The sequence below is a fragment of the Boleophthalmus pectinirostris genome, unplaced genomic scaffold (assembly GCF_026225935.1).
Source record: "Boleophthalmus pectinirostris isolate CB_2022bp ecotype Guang Dong unplaced genomic scaffold, ASM2622593v1 HiC_scaffold_17, whole genome shotgun sequence".
NCBI classification, from domain to species: Eukaryota; Metazoa; Chordata; class Actinopteri; order Gobiiformes; family Gobiidae; genus Boleophthalmus; species Boleophthalmus pectinirostris.
Window position 1 is genome coordinate 17,256,341 of NW_026571115.1, and position 14,975 is coordinate 17,271,315.

Genomic DNA, 14,975 nt, shown 5'->3' on the forward strand with positions numbered 1-14,975 from the left:
AAGTTCCTAAAGATAATCAAAGGAGGAATGGTAATCTGTTAGTCCGCTGTCATGAAAGAAAACTGGGATAAACTTTTCAATTAGAGTGTTGCAACACAAAGTTCAAGAACAGAAGGAGAAAACAACATACACTCAAAATCAAGATGGATTTCATTGTTGTTTGATCACATGTCAGTAATTATGACAAATGTTATCATCGTGTTGTTTCTTCCCACAAAAATCATAATGATAATTACTATATCAAGTTATCATTCAGTATATGAAATCTGGAATAATATTTTTTGTCAGTATTGGTCAGTATTTATCGTTTGTACATTTTTTTTGCACTGCAGGGGAATTTGTGTTTTTGTTTTTTTTTGGCTATATGGTCAGATTAACCGTATTGTAGATTTAGAATAGTTTTTCTGGTGTAAATCTGCTCTTAGATTTTTATGTTAGAGGCATTACTGTACATTACCGTAGTTTAAATTTATGTTGTCGTGACAGTCCTAACTAAAATTTGCTATTGTCCCATCTCTCTAAAGGAGTTTATACTTGTCATTGATGGCCCTTATAACAAAACCTGATTGATCCCAACAACTGTATAAAATGACACTGACGCCTCTTAAAACTTCACGGCACAGCTGTGGTCAATCCACCAGTGCACTGTCAAGACTGAAATCCAACCTCAGCAGTCTGTGTGTGCGGGAGCCTGAAGGGGGAAGACCCTGCTCCTGTCAGAAAATCAGAGCTAAGTTCCAGATTGTGATTTATTTCATAAGGCAAATGAAATCTGTTAGCCCTGCGGCACTGCCTACTGACTCACCACTTTTCACTGTCTCTCTGCCTGCGTGCACACACACACACATACACACACAAGCGCACACACATGCCAGATATGTATTTTTCACATGTTGAGTATTGCTCCGGCAACAGCCCCAAAACATATGTAGCGTGTCTTATTCAATCAACCATTCAAACACAGGAGAGTGATGGCAGTGTGAACAGCTGTTGCCATGCCAGCGTGCACAAAATGGCCTCGCATTTGTGTGTGTTTTCTCCGCCTGGCTGTAAATGGGGCTTCTTCTTTTCAGAGGAGGGGGAATATAGTCATTATTTCATTTCTAACTCTGAGGAGAGCAAACGTTATGATACTAGTCTTTTTATGCTTCGGCGGGTTTGAATTTGTACACGCTTACCCCCAAAGCAGTGTGGAACAATTTGCAAAAGTGAAAAAAAAAAAAAAGAAAATACACAATTTCCTGTTCCAGAGTTACAGATGAAGTTATTTTAACATGCATTGGCTGTGGTGTTTTGTAATCAAAGTCACTATTTTCTTAGGCAATTAAGTAGCTGTTCTGTGTGCATTTGTACATTTGATTCTGCTACAAATTTTTTGACTAATGGATTTCAAATTCAGCCAAACTGAGACTTCCACACTGCTCTTTGATGCAGTGTTTAGTATTCTGCGCCGTTATTAGCACATATTTCAGTGCTAAATGAATAAATAACTGCACTGTCAAATTTGGAAATTACAAAGTTGTGAAGAACATCCGAGGACTCTATCTTTCAAACTTTTTAATGTTTTGTTTTGTTTTCTTTGCAGGTTCATCGTGGGGAGGGTGTGAGCTGGAGAGGTGTACCCCACTCACCTGTGCCTGCCGTCAGCTGTAGCCCCGCCCTCTTCCTCCTCGTTCATCAGCCTCAAACATGGCTCTCACAGTCTGGTTCATCTTCACCTGCGCTGTGGCTTTCAGCAATGTCAGTCCCTCATCCCAAGGTATGTCAATGTTATACGTATGATTTACAAACAATTAGCAATGAAGCGCTAGTGCATAGTTTACAAAAAAAAAAAAAATCTTATTTAGTACGACAAAGGCCCTAAAGTTGGATCTAACCCAATACATGGTCAGATTTATCTATGCTTATTTTATACTATAAAATGTATTTCTATGGTAACTCGCTTTATTAACAGGATAGACAAAAATTAGGATGGCACATCTGTCATTTTTCTCTTTTATTCAACAAAAATCATGGGTATGATGGCTTTTGTATTTTTTGCTCAAAATTAGAGATAAAATGCTATTACTTAAGCCAGATACAGTAGGCACACGGGTCAACTATGTCTGCTGACTTCAATTAAAGCAGAGGATGCTCAACTTTGTATTTCATTAACTTTAAAAGGATTTTTGATTAAAATTATGAAGTATTCTGCTTTGGTGAATGAAGGTTATAAAAATAATAATGTTAAGTCCAATGGATGTTTTTACACATACACAACAAGGGGTGCACCAATCCAGCTTTTTCAGTTCTGATTCTAGTTCAACAGCTTTAAATATCTGCTGATACCCAGTCTCAATCAATACCAGTACAGAGACTGAGAACATTTATTTCCTACAAAATAAAATGAGACAAAATTGATCCAAATGTGTTATGTACAGTAGCTGTTATTTATCTCAAGTAACTACAGTAAATAATATGTGAGACATTTTGAGACTTCTGGGCCAACCATGACCAACCAACCATAAATAGTCTTTTAAAATCAATTAATATATATAATTAGGACATCCTCTGAACTGAAATTTGGAAGCCGATATATGATCCATCAATTTTTTCAGTATCAGTTTCAGTAGTGCTGCTATCTGTTACCAGTATCAGATCGGCGCATCCCTAGTCAACCCTTAGCAGCATTATGTAAACAACAGCACATACAATAAACCAAAGACCCATATATGTCCATGTAGCATATAAAAGGTTACACATTTAATTAGTGAACATGGCTGAAATATATGCATGAACTCCATTGTGATCTGTAACAGCAATGACCATGTTATTGCAAATGAAGTCCCCATATTTATACCTTAGCTTCGAGCACTCCATTGGTTGTAAACATATCGACTTGCTGACCAGGCTAGAAACACCTCACTTGATTAACCAAACTGTCTGCGTGTAACGACTAATACAGCTCCTCAGAGAAGAAAGAGAGAGAGGGAGGCAGAGAGAAAGTGCATATGTGGACGTCAATAAAATCTCTTGTCATCTTGATGTGATTTGAAGCGTGGAAAGATAGTACGAGGGGGAACCCGTGCATGTAATGGCGCCATATGTGTGACCTGCTCAAATGTGCATGTACCGTAAGATTCTTTCATTTGCTCCTTGCGTGCGACTCTATGCACTGGTGGTTGGGTGGCTGCAGGGTAGAGGACCTGCTTGATTTAAAATAATACCAGCGGGGGCATGGTTGAAGATGGGCAGAGTAAGTATAAGACAGCAGGAGGAGGAGGTTCTGCTAGTGGTGACCATCTGCTGTGTGCCCCCAATGATGTGTGCGGGCCAATAGGACACAGTGTGGTGGACATGAGGTCGAGCAGAGCAGGGGGTCCCAACCTCCTTTGTCTCAAGCACCCCCTAAGCCTTGGAACGTACTCAGAGTGGACACAAACTCATGCGTTGATGATTCTTATAGTAATCAGGCAAATACAAACTATTACTTATAACTGTTACTGTTAAATTGATTACTATAGAATTTTCCTGTTTTAATAATTTAGTTCAAAAATATTAAAATTTAGATGCATTTTATATTCAAATACTATTCTATTTTACTTTCTTTTAACACCTGTCAATGCTTGAACTGGAGTCCTACCAAAGGCACAGTGGGACAAGAACCTAGAATGAAGACACAAAGACAATATTGTCCAGTATTATTTACCTAACTACAACATACAAAGTGAATAATATTATACTTCCTTTTTATTTTAATTTGAAAAGTGTCAAAATATGAAGTTAATAATAGCTGTCCAATAAAGAATTACATGTGCTCTTTGCAACCCAAAAATGTGGCATCTAAAATTTCATAAAACTTAAATCGTCATTGCAAGAGCCTGGACCTTACCCCAACTACTGACCGGGGTACACCACTTCTCTCTTATATGATAAGTTAAAAACTGACAAACCAATCACTCATGTGCATTCACTGGACCCAATTTCGAATCACCTTTTCCCCGATCACCATACATCGCTTTAGGCAGTGGGAGGAAGTTGGAGAGAACTCATTTTGACACAGGAAGGACATGCAGACTCCACTCAGAAATAGAATGTACAGAATGTCAAAAATATGCAAGGGTTAAGAGAATGAGACACGGCCAGAATATTAGTGTGCCGTCCTTCTGCGCTGGCTCCGTCCGGCCATGTGCTTCCAATTTGAGTAGGTGCTTGTTTTCTGTTTTTCTGCATCTTAATTTGGCTGCTTTGTGCAACACTGAATTTGGTAGCGTACGCTCTGTTCCATCTGACACTTTTGGCCTCTGGCGTTGTGTCTCTGTGTGTTGCTGTGTGGATGTGGGAGTGTGTTTTTGTGCCCGTTTCTGCCTCCAACTCCCGTTTGCCCTGACGCTGGGGGAGTATTAGGAATGGATTAATAATCAATTGACTGTTATCAGCATTCAGGCCGAAAGCACTGCCGTACCATTTGGTTAGATGGAATTAAGGAGTCCCTTTTTTCACTTTAAATTGGGCTTTCAGGCATGTATACAGTGTTCATATTATTCTGGTACGATTAAGATTGCCTTGTGAATGCTGGCTTATTTCTGGTGTGGCCCTGGGAACATTTTTAGGAGTATGAAATTTACAAGACTAATTTTCTCAACATAAAATGGTCATGGACAATTTACCGGACATCATCCCAACAGCTTTTTACATTATTTCAAGATTGTTACTCAGCTATTATGCTAGTCTGTAGTTTATAAACACATAAATATATTCACGTCTTACAGAAATTTTATATAATTTTGTCTCCCTTCTGGTGCAGCTCTGGGAAAGAGAGGTTTTTAGAACTTTAAAAGAGCAAATTTTAAATGTTTTTCTTCAACACAGATAAAATGTCACTGTCATTAATTGGCAGTTTTACAAGATAACATGTTATTGTCGCACAACAATTTTGGTACGCATTACAAAATTAAAATAAAAGCATACAAAATTAAAAATAAAAACTATACTCTATCACTGTATTGATATTGGGTAAAATGATAATCCAAGTAGGTGGATGTAGTTATAGTTATATAAGTTACAGAAATATTAAGACTTTACAATTTTATCTCCATCATGGTGTGGCCTGGAGCGTGAGAGATTTTTCTTTTAGTTAAGTTTAGATTTGACAAGAGCAGCTGAGATCGTTTCTGGGCTAATCAGAACTCATTTAAAAAGCTGCAGGATCACCACACATGGCCTCACAGGGTAATGTAGGCTCTTGGTACTCCTCTTTGTTCCTATTAATCTGCTGTGCTTTAACCTCCCTCTCCTCTTGGCTGCACGCTCTAATATTTACCCCAATATTCAGACACATTGGTTCTGCTCTGGAGCCGGCTCTTTAACCAAAATGCTCTTAAGCAGCATGACTTATGTACACATCCCTCCACACACAGTGAATATTTACCCTGTTAAACCCACAATCTCCACCATTTCAGGACATCCCCACGACTCGACTAAACTCTCATTCAGTGTAGACATTTCCATTAGCAGTATTTCTCACTCTTTGGAAAGGGAGCCAGTCAAACACATGCTTATATGTTTACTTAGCTGTGGTTCGTTTTAAGGATTACATGTGTTGGGAATGGAGAGCACTGTTTGGTACCTGGTTTAGTTCTTGTTTAGTCTTGGTTTAGTCCTCATTTGCACATGGTTTATTCCTAATCCAAACAACATCTTTCATTAGTAAATTATCTTCATAGTTCCTAGTTATTTTATTGATAGTCACAGTTCCTTAGTTGTTTTGGGCCATGGAAATGTTATTGCTTTACCTAGAATGGGTATAGATTAAATATCACGAGAGAAACACGCAGGTTACAGCACTACGCTACATTACAATTTAGGTCAGGTTTTTGGCCACTAGAAATCCCTATAATAAATAAATACTAGATGAAAATGTGTAATGTCAGACATATTCATATATTTGGATGTACTCTACCCTTCTGGTCCCCTGTACAAATACACTGCAGCCATGTTTTATTAGCACCGGGGCCCTCTGACACATAGTCTAACGCATAACATATATCCATAACATATCACAATGCTGCCTACACACACAGACTATTGAAAAAGCTCATTACCGCTGTTGAATCATGTTAATCTTCCTGACATAGAGATGCCATTATGAGCCTTTGTGTGAAACAGCTCATTACCAGGCTATTTGTGGCTTTTAAATCCCCTATGCAAAAATATACATGTGTGTTTACAGTAGGAGCAAAATCACTGCACTTATCCAGATGGGCTGATGTGTCTGCCTGATATAGTGGTATGTACTTAAAGATTTGCTTATAGAACTGTAGTGTGTGAATAGGCCTGTCACGATAATCACTATATCGCAGTAGCGTGCAGTGACTTTCACGGGTAGGAAAGCAGACCTGGGGTGGACATAGTTAGTGGATAACAATTTAATAATGCCACTTTTTATGGAAACTACACTGTAAGTTAGTATATTTATTTTTACTCACATTAATTGCATATATACTGTGCTGTTTTGGAGTCAAATTAGAGAAGCCTAGACCATATCGTTTATTAATATTTGTATATATTAGACTATGTTTGACACCATCTTTGTACAAACAGGGCTATTTGTTTCTACTCCTACAACTTATTTTTGCAGCTGAGCCTTCAGGACTGTTGTTATCTATGTAATTATTATAATGCATCTAGAAATCATATGAATTGCATCTCTACACATGTGCACTTACTACGCAACAAAATGTACATTCATAAAGATCATGAAGAGATAGTAACAACAACAGTGCACTTCTCAGACAGGTGCACTGGCCTGACAGGTGCACTTATAATAACACAGGCTGATGTGTCACAAACATCCCCTTAAACACAGCCCTGCGTTAGAACAGCGCACTCACACTCACCTCTCACAGCACAGATGCAAAACTACGTCTTTCCTGAAAAAATGTCCTGTATTTTCCTGAAGTGGAGTAGGTCCAAAGCACACACATGTTTCCCCACACATGTGTAACAGTGCTGTTATTCCACTGACACTGTCGCTCCTTCATTAACACAGACAGGGTGGACTCTTCACTGCCCCAGCTGCTCTCACTCCACTGCTTCCGATGAATCCTCCATTTCACACAAACTAGCCCTAAAACTAGCTCAATGTTTGGTTAAATGACGGCCTGTATTTCTAACTAATATCTAATCATTACAAACACAAAACTAAAATGACTTGTCGCTAACAGAGAGTTATTTTTAGACACTTGTGTTGAAAGTTGGTGCAGCTGTTGTCGTCTCCTGCTGCACTTGCGCACTCACGTGGAATCACCGCACATCTCCAGTTCCCACAGATGATGATGTGGGTTTATTCAACGCTGTTTGAGCTGGCTGTCCTGTCCTCAGTACACATGCGCAAACCTTTAAAACAACCGGCTGGTCTCTGCGGTTGTCAGAGAGCAGAGTAAAAGCCGCACTCTCAACATAGACCTCCAGGCCTCCGTAGAAAGGCACAAGTTCATGGGACTTTCGGAAACGCGGTTGTTGCAGTTTGCTCAGTGACCAGAAGACTGTAGTAACAACGATAACCATAGTAGGGTCTATGGATTATAACCATGTTGCAAATAGACAGAAATAGGGAAAATAGGATTATTTGGATATAACTCCAAACGAGTTAATTTTACTTTTCACATGTGATGATTTTAGATTTTATTGGGCAACCACTGCTTCCCTTGACCGCACTGCCACTGCTATATTGACTTATAATTCAATATATGAAAGTTGGAACAATATTTTTTTGGGTCAATATTTATTTTCTGTGTATTTTTAGTGACACATTTTTTGTTATTTTTTGACTATATGATAAGATTTAAGCTGTAAAAGGTTAAGTTAATAACTTTTATGCCTTATTACCGATGCAAACTACTTACTGTAAACTACTTAAGTGTTTCATTCTGATATTTATTTGTTGCAGCTCATTATTATTGTTATTTTAATTTTTTTTACAGTATTGAACATTTAGAAAACTTTTTGTGGTTTAAATCTGCTTTAGGGTTTTGTGTCTGTGGCATAAATTAGTTTCACGATTACTGTTTCTCGTCTTTATTTATTTGCGAATGGTCTATGTAGTAGTTATTTAAAGGAGAGTTACGCAGTATATGATGGCTTTTATCTCCTCAGTAAAGGCCCCAGACTATACCAAAGTGTTTGCATGTGATTTGGCTGTTTTAGCTGTATGTTGTTTTGTGGTATATACAGGCTTATTTATTTATTCATCTCAGGCATTGTTGCGGATTTGGGTCACACGTTTACTCCACATCTTCTAGTCCCTTGACAACATTCCTGCGTCTTTCCAGGTTATTCTCATCACTTCTGAGTCCTTCAACATAGTTCTGCCTATTTTATGGCATATATAGGTCTTTTATTCATTCTTTTTCTATAGGAACACTGTGCGCCAGTAGCATAGACTGTATATATAAATGTACTTAACTGCTGCATTCCCAATAGGAAGTGAGCATGGGGCCGCTTACGGCTCCATCGACTCTGGCTCCAATTGACTTTTCAAAATGGTCACACCTCTCTCTGTAACTGCTGTTGTGAGCCTTGTCATTTTGGTCTCAAATGTTCGTATTAACCGCCCCTGATTATTCTGTTGTTTTTAATTCGCTATTTTGTCAGTGAATAAATTCCTATTTCTAATACTGAGCCAAATACTATGGGTGACATTCCCTTAGTCCACTTCTTTATATAATTTATGGCTAGTAGTTTAAGGCACTGCACATGTGTGGTTGCGATGGCTGGAGTTGTATTTTATGTCAGTTATGCTGCTTTTACATGAAAAGAGCAACTATTCTTTAATGTGGCTAATTTTGAGGATTCCAAGAGGCTAATGAGCCTAAACAAAGACAGGTTTTAATGTTTTAATCTGCCACTGCAAAAGCCCTATGAAAAATATTTAAATACAGAGCTTGGTGTTTTCTTGAAATGACATCAATACAGTCAGTCTATTCTTAATATATGTCAATTTCTACCGGATTAGGGATGTTCACATTACAGATTTGTCATATAAAATATAATGGCTGACATTATCATATTTTGATTGTTCACCATAATCATATTATGACAGCCTATGGTTTAATGAATTTAGTCATATATAGCTACATAGATGAGATCCATATAAAAAATAAAAAATAAAAGACTCCCTGTCACCAACGGAGTCTTGCTGTTTTGTTAAATGTCACTGCATATCTTTCTTTAAGTACTTCCGTAAAGTTCAGAATGTACATCAAAAACCTTTACATTTTGTTTACACTAAGCCACGGGTAGCGAAATCTCATCGAAAACAGCCTGAAAGCTCCAGTAGGCAGTAGGCATTTCTTTTGCCCCACTGAGCAATAATTCCATAATAACCTTTTAGCATATTGCAGTGAAAACAGAGACCGCTGCACATAAACTCTTGGCTCTCCTTCAGACTCAACAAAACCAGAGCGCGTGACGGGAGACGCTGGCCAATCAGGGGCCTTCTTGGGGAGGCGGGGGGCGAGGGGGATACGGGGGGAGCGGGTAAGGAAAACAGATGATTGACAGCTGTAATGACCTGGTGCAGTGCAAAATCGGCTGCCTGTTATGCACCGATATGCACAATCCTATAAGTTTAAATTGCATAATCATTGACATAAGGCCTAATGTATTCTGAGCTTAAATTGTGTCACTGGGGAGCCATATGAAGCAATTGCATTTTAATGTATAGATCTTGATGATTCCTCAGCCTCGACCAGTTCAAGATGGCCGCTCACAGGCACAAAATTGAATCACATTTCTGGGTGTTAGGGCTAAATTTGCCTCCGACTGTAATTGTTAATTTTGTTGGCTGTTGGAAATTTCCGCTCCTCATGTGTGTTTTGCGTTACAGATTGCCGCTAAAGCCCTTTGTGGCTCCTGATTTCCTTGGTTCCTGGTTCTTTTGTATTCTCTTGTTATTAGCCACAGTCGATACTCCGCACTTGTCGTTCATTTTCCTCCGGTGATTGTGCTTTGCTCTCTAAACACTTACACCATGATGACTTGGCTTCCAGCAAATTGAATTTCTCTATTTACTACCCCTATTTTCCTTGCTTTGCTGTGGACAAAATATCAAGAACAAAATCAGTCATTTGTGCAGATAAATGCTTCGAACAAAAGTCAGACTTCAACGTTTAGACAATAGAAATGGAACTACAGGCTAGTAATTGTGTACATTTTATTCACACACATAACATGACTTTTTGGGAATGTTACATTGACTTGGCATGGATTTCCTTGAGACTTATCATAACCTTACCCATTCTTAGTTTTAATTAAGCTTAAAATTTAATAAATACCCACCCACACATAAAAAAATGTAATATAAAAGTCCTGGGAAGTGGGTGTTACAGTTGTAAACAAATAAACAGTTGTGGAAACTGAATTATTCATGTTTCCCCTGGCCCTAAATTAAAAATTTTAAGGTGATATTGATATAATGTGTAGGGAATTGTATGTGTAACTGTGAATATTTTGTATTTTTAGATATAGAGTCATTAATGATATGGGCTACTACTATTACTACTACTAGTACTACCACAACTGTATAAATCCACAAGTGAAATTATTTGGACACAGTAGTTTACACATCACAGTATAAGAGTATAATAACAAAAAGCAAACTATAAATGGTAGTAATAAATTCAAATTAAGTAAGCAAAATAGCAAGAGACTGGTGTCAAATAAGGCATAATTATCCAAATGTGCAAATAAAAAGTAAATATAGAAATATAGTAATACAAAATATATCTTGGCTATATACAAGTACAAGAGGACAAAGACAAATACTTTCATGTAGGATTATATTGCAGTATTAGATTTAAAATCATGATTCTAAACTGTATCGCAATGTGTGACTCTCAAAAAATCCGAAGCACTTGTTGTTTTGCTGTCTCTTCTCTCCCCCTCGCCTCTCTCTCCCTCTCCACCCTCCCTCTCTGTCCCGTTCTCTGGTGGCTCTTCAAAGGCTGGGCTGAGAGCCGTGGATCACAGAGCGGTGCGTCGTGTGAGCCAAAGGTTAATGCACGCCCTTTGAACATATATTGGGACACGGAGGCGGCGCATTTGGGATGGATGTTTTTGAAGATGCTCCTATGTCTCTGGACCGCGCCTGGTTTTTCTGTTTGCTCATCACTTCACAGGATACCAGGCCCTCTCTGTCTGTGTATTTGCCTAGTCCGAGTTGCTGGCTTGTGTACATTGATTGGTGCAACATAAACACGCGTCTACACAAATGGGCTGTGGAGAGCAGGGCTGTTTGTGCGTGTTGCGATAGCTGCTTCTCTTTTCTCTACAGGACAAACTGTGGGGGCTTTGGGGACTCATGAAACTCACCGAAATGTATGTGTTTGTATAAAGTCTGGTGGAAGTCGGACATTTGTAACATTGGCAGTAAGGTAAAAGTAGGACTAGAAATAGTAAGGAGTGATTTGTAGAGAATGTATTTGAATGTCCATGAAGAAAATAGATTCTGAGAAAGGTGAGATAAAAACCTAGATAAATGGTTAGGAGATTGAGAGCACAAAAATATCATATTTTTGTCATACAGTCTATAGTATTTTAGCCTGACTCACCAGCTGGTTTCAATTTGTGGAAACCATCTGACATCTGACCATGCAGTATTAGGAATCGTTTGCTCGACAGTTGGCAGGTGCTTTTTTATTTAACCAACCACTAACCACTGCTGTTTGGTTGTGACATATGTAATGCACCAAATCCCCGTAGGAAGAAGGGCAATAGGGCAATCCCTTGATAAAACTCACCAAACATTCTCTTTGTTCCGGCTTTAAATCCTCGAACTTGGGAATCGTTGCCAAATAGAATGTATGGCTTTGTCTACATCCATCTCGACCTCTTTGTTTACTGTTGTGTTGTACCACAAAAGGGACCCAGACGGGCGCTTGAGTTTGACGTCATGGCTTCACAGCTCTTCACTGACTGGCCAGTGCGTGGTCTACAACTCCCGGGGTTCTTGCAAACCGTCTAGTGCAGGGGTTGGCAACCCAAAATGTTCAAAGAGCCATATTGGCCCAAAAAAACAAAAACCATACCTGCCTGGAGCCGCAAAAAATTAAAAGCCTTATATAAGCCTAATATGAAGGCAACATAGGCTGTCAGTATATTAGCTATATAAGCCAACTATTAAAATGACTAAGTCGGCTACAAATACAAAATGAGCATTCATGATTACACAAACCCCTTTTTGCGACCCTCTCATACTCTGTGCGCCATCTGTAGCCACTGAAATCAGGTGGTTAGTGTTTATTCCTTTGTCATTTAGGCCCCGTTTACACGTACACGGGTATTTTTAAAACAGAGACATTTCCCTTCGTTTGTACACATCGTTTACACGCAAACAGAGAATTCGCATCTGAAAACGAATCTTTCTAAAAACTCCGGCTAGAGTGGAGATTTTGGAAAACTCCAGTTTCACGTTTGTGTGTAAACTGAGATAAATGGAGTTTTAGGAGCTGACGTGCCGAAAGTGCGACCGACGTTTACCTGTTGCTTTGACAACGATGATGGAAGTATTCAGAGCAGCAGTCGCATTTCTTCTGATCGTGCATAGGAGCACTCATAAAACAACAGCATGTAGAACTTTGTACACAACTCCACGCACATCAGCCCGGAAGCTCTGAGCTCTGGCAGCAGCGCCAAACACCTGGGAGCAGTCAGCGCGCAGCCCCTTAAGACGGGGCTGGGGTTCCAGTGTTGGTCAGATTGTCCTGGTTCCAGATGGGGACGAGCAAGACCAGCGCGCAAAGGACTGGGTCCGAGGGCTTCAGTGCAGTCATCTGTGCGCAGGTTCCGTGCTGGAAAAGCGAGAATGCACTGTGGACCACAGGTCCGGGCGGGCTGCTCCGGTCCTCCGTGTTCGACTGCGGCTGGTTCCGATGAGGTGCAAAGCATCCGGACAGAAGCGTGAATCCCGTTTGGTTGGTTATATGTTGTTCTGAGCAGTCCGTCTGCGCACGTGTTTTTTTGTTGTTGTTTGTTTCGGGGAAAGCGCTTCTCAGGTGGAGACACCACCCCCGCTTCAGCTCATCTATTTGTTCTGCTGAAACACTTTTCATGTGTTTGTATTTGCACACACAGCTGATGGATCAGATCCATGACCAGAGATGAACAAGGGTTTTACCCCTAAAGAAACCATATTAAAACAACAACCAAAAAAATCATTCCTTTACCATTTTTACTCATTTTTGAAAAAGCTCCAGGGAGCCACTAGGGGAGTGCTAAAGAGCCACATGCGGCTCTGGAGCCGCGGGTTGCCTACCCCTGGTATAGTGTATTCCGATTCCTGACCTAGTCGCTGGAGAGAAATGAAATTGAGCGGAGGCACTAGGTGGTGCCAGCCTGGCTAATACTATTTGACTAACCAGGTGGGTTTCACAGTGTACTATTACTCTTACTTAAAGGGCTTGGTTTGTCTTCTCAATGTGAGCCAGTTTACGATTAACAAAAGCTATGTTAACAATACATTTTTATGCACTTTTAAGATTTAGTTTTTCTCACTTTTGTGGTCTATCCTTTGAAGATTATTTAAAGTTTTGTCCTTCCAATTACTTTAACTTCAAATTATACAGTAAATCAGATCTTACATTCACAGTTACTCTTACTGTTAGTGGCTACAATACCTACTTCTGTTGGTTTAATGCAATATTACATTGAGCCCCTATAGATTACAAGGCTGCAATAACTGACAATAAATGTGCACTGATTTAGTACATTAAGCGTAAATAAACAATTGGACACTGTTAAAAGCAGCTCGCCTTGTTGTGTTTGATATAAGGTAGATATTTTATAATGACTCACAAAAATATTGCTGTAGCTAATGGACGTTACATAAGTTATATGAAATTAAATCCTTACTGTGAGTGCTTTGTACAAGGGCACAAAAGTGGCTCAGGCTGTGCTGTGTCACAGTGTACTGCAGACAGAAATAGCACAGCATTCTATGCACTATAAGCAAATAATAGTTTCATTATTGAAAACTATGTAAGTCTCACTGCAGTTAAGAACATTTGATTTGATTTCAGTAGATTTGACTTGTAAAAGTAAAATTATCAATCATTAGAGTAAGTTATTTATTTCTCAATTCAAGCAAAATAAGTTTTAGTTTCTTTAATTGCAAAGAGTCATTAGAATTGTTTTCTTATGTTTTGTGTAACAAGATGTATTTTTCCATTTTAAGGACAAAATGTTCCTTTGGTAGATAATTTTACTTGTCATGTGAAATTTATTCAAATCAAGATAACATTTTCTTTATTCAAGTAATTTTAAGATTTTAGTTTTTGCACTGTATGACCCATTATTTCCTGAGTTAACTATATTAAATAGTATATACTTTTATCTTCCACTCTGATTAAGCTACCCCAAATACTGCAGTTCCTCCCTTGTACCCAAATTGCCTTAATATCACTTCAAGCTGCAAACGCATTGATCTTGCAGTAACTCCAGCGTACACTACAGTTTGTGCCCTTTCTGCTTTTGGCTGAGTAAGGAGGTTAATTAAGTGTCTAATGTAGTGCTAAGTCGCTTCACTGTGACACCCAGCCCTCTAGATGTTTTTCTTTCAACACGCCCATCTCCCAGACAAGCCTTCTATATACAGTCTCTCACCAGTACTTTTCTATCTCACTGCTTTCATCCCGCTGGCGTTTTCCCAGCAGCACCCACACTTTTTACACCACAACACTGTTTATATGAATCTAGGTCTGACTCAGTCTCTTGGCTTGCCTCTTGTGATATGCGAGCAGAATCAGGTTGTGTTGGGCCCGTAGCACTGCACCTGTCCCAAGGGGTAAGGAAAGACTGGATTTTACACCAGGTGGATCTCCTTTTCTGTTTTTCCTTTTTTTTTTTAAGTTGAGTTTTATTTCAGGCTGAGTGACTCCCCCACTGAGGTGTCTTTATTGCATAATTAGACACCAGGCCCGTGATGAGGTGATTTCACA

At 39.2% G+C, this 14,975-nt stretch overlaps 1 protein-coding gene across 1 annotated transcript in view; it reads left to right on the top strand.

Moving 5' to 3' along the window:
- The first annotated feature begins 1,689 nt into the window (after positions 1 to 1,689).
- adgrl1a (adhesion G protein-coupled receptor L1a) overlaps positions 1,690 to 14,975 on the top strand; it is a 93,654-nt gene continuing 80,368 nt past the window's right edge. Inside the window, exon 1 of the mRNA XM_055152407.1 lies at positions 1,690 to 1,759. Within this exon, the coding sequence (XP_055008382.1) occupies positions 1,690 to 1,759 (70 nt within the window). The remainder of the gene's footprint in view (positions 1,760 to 14,975) is intronic.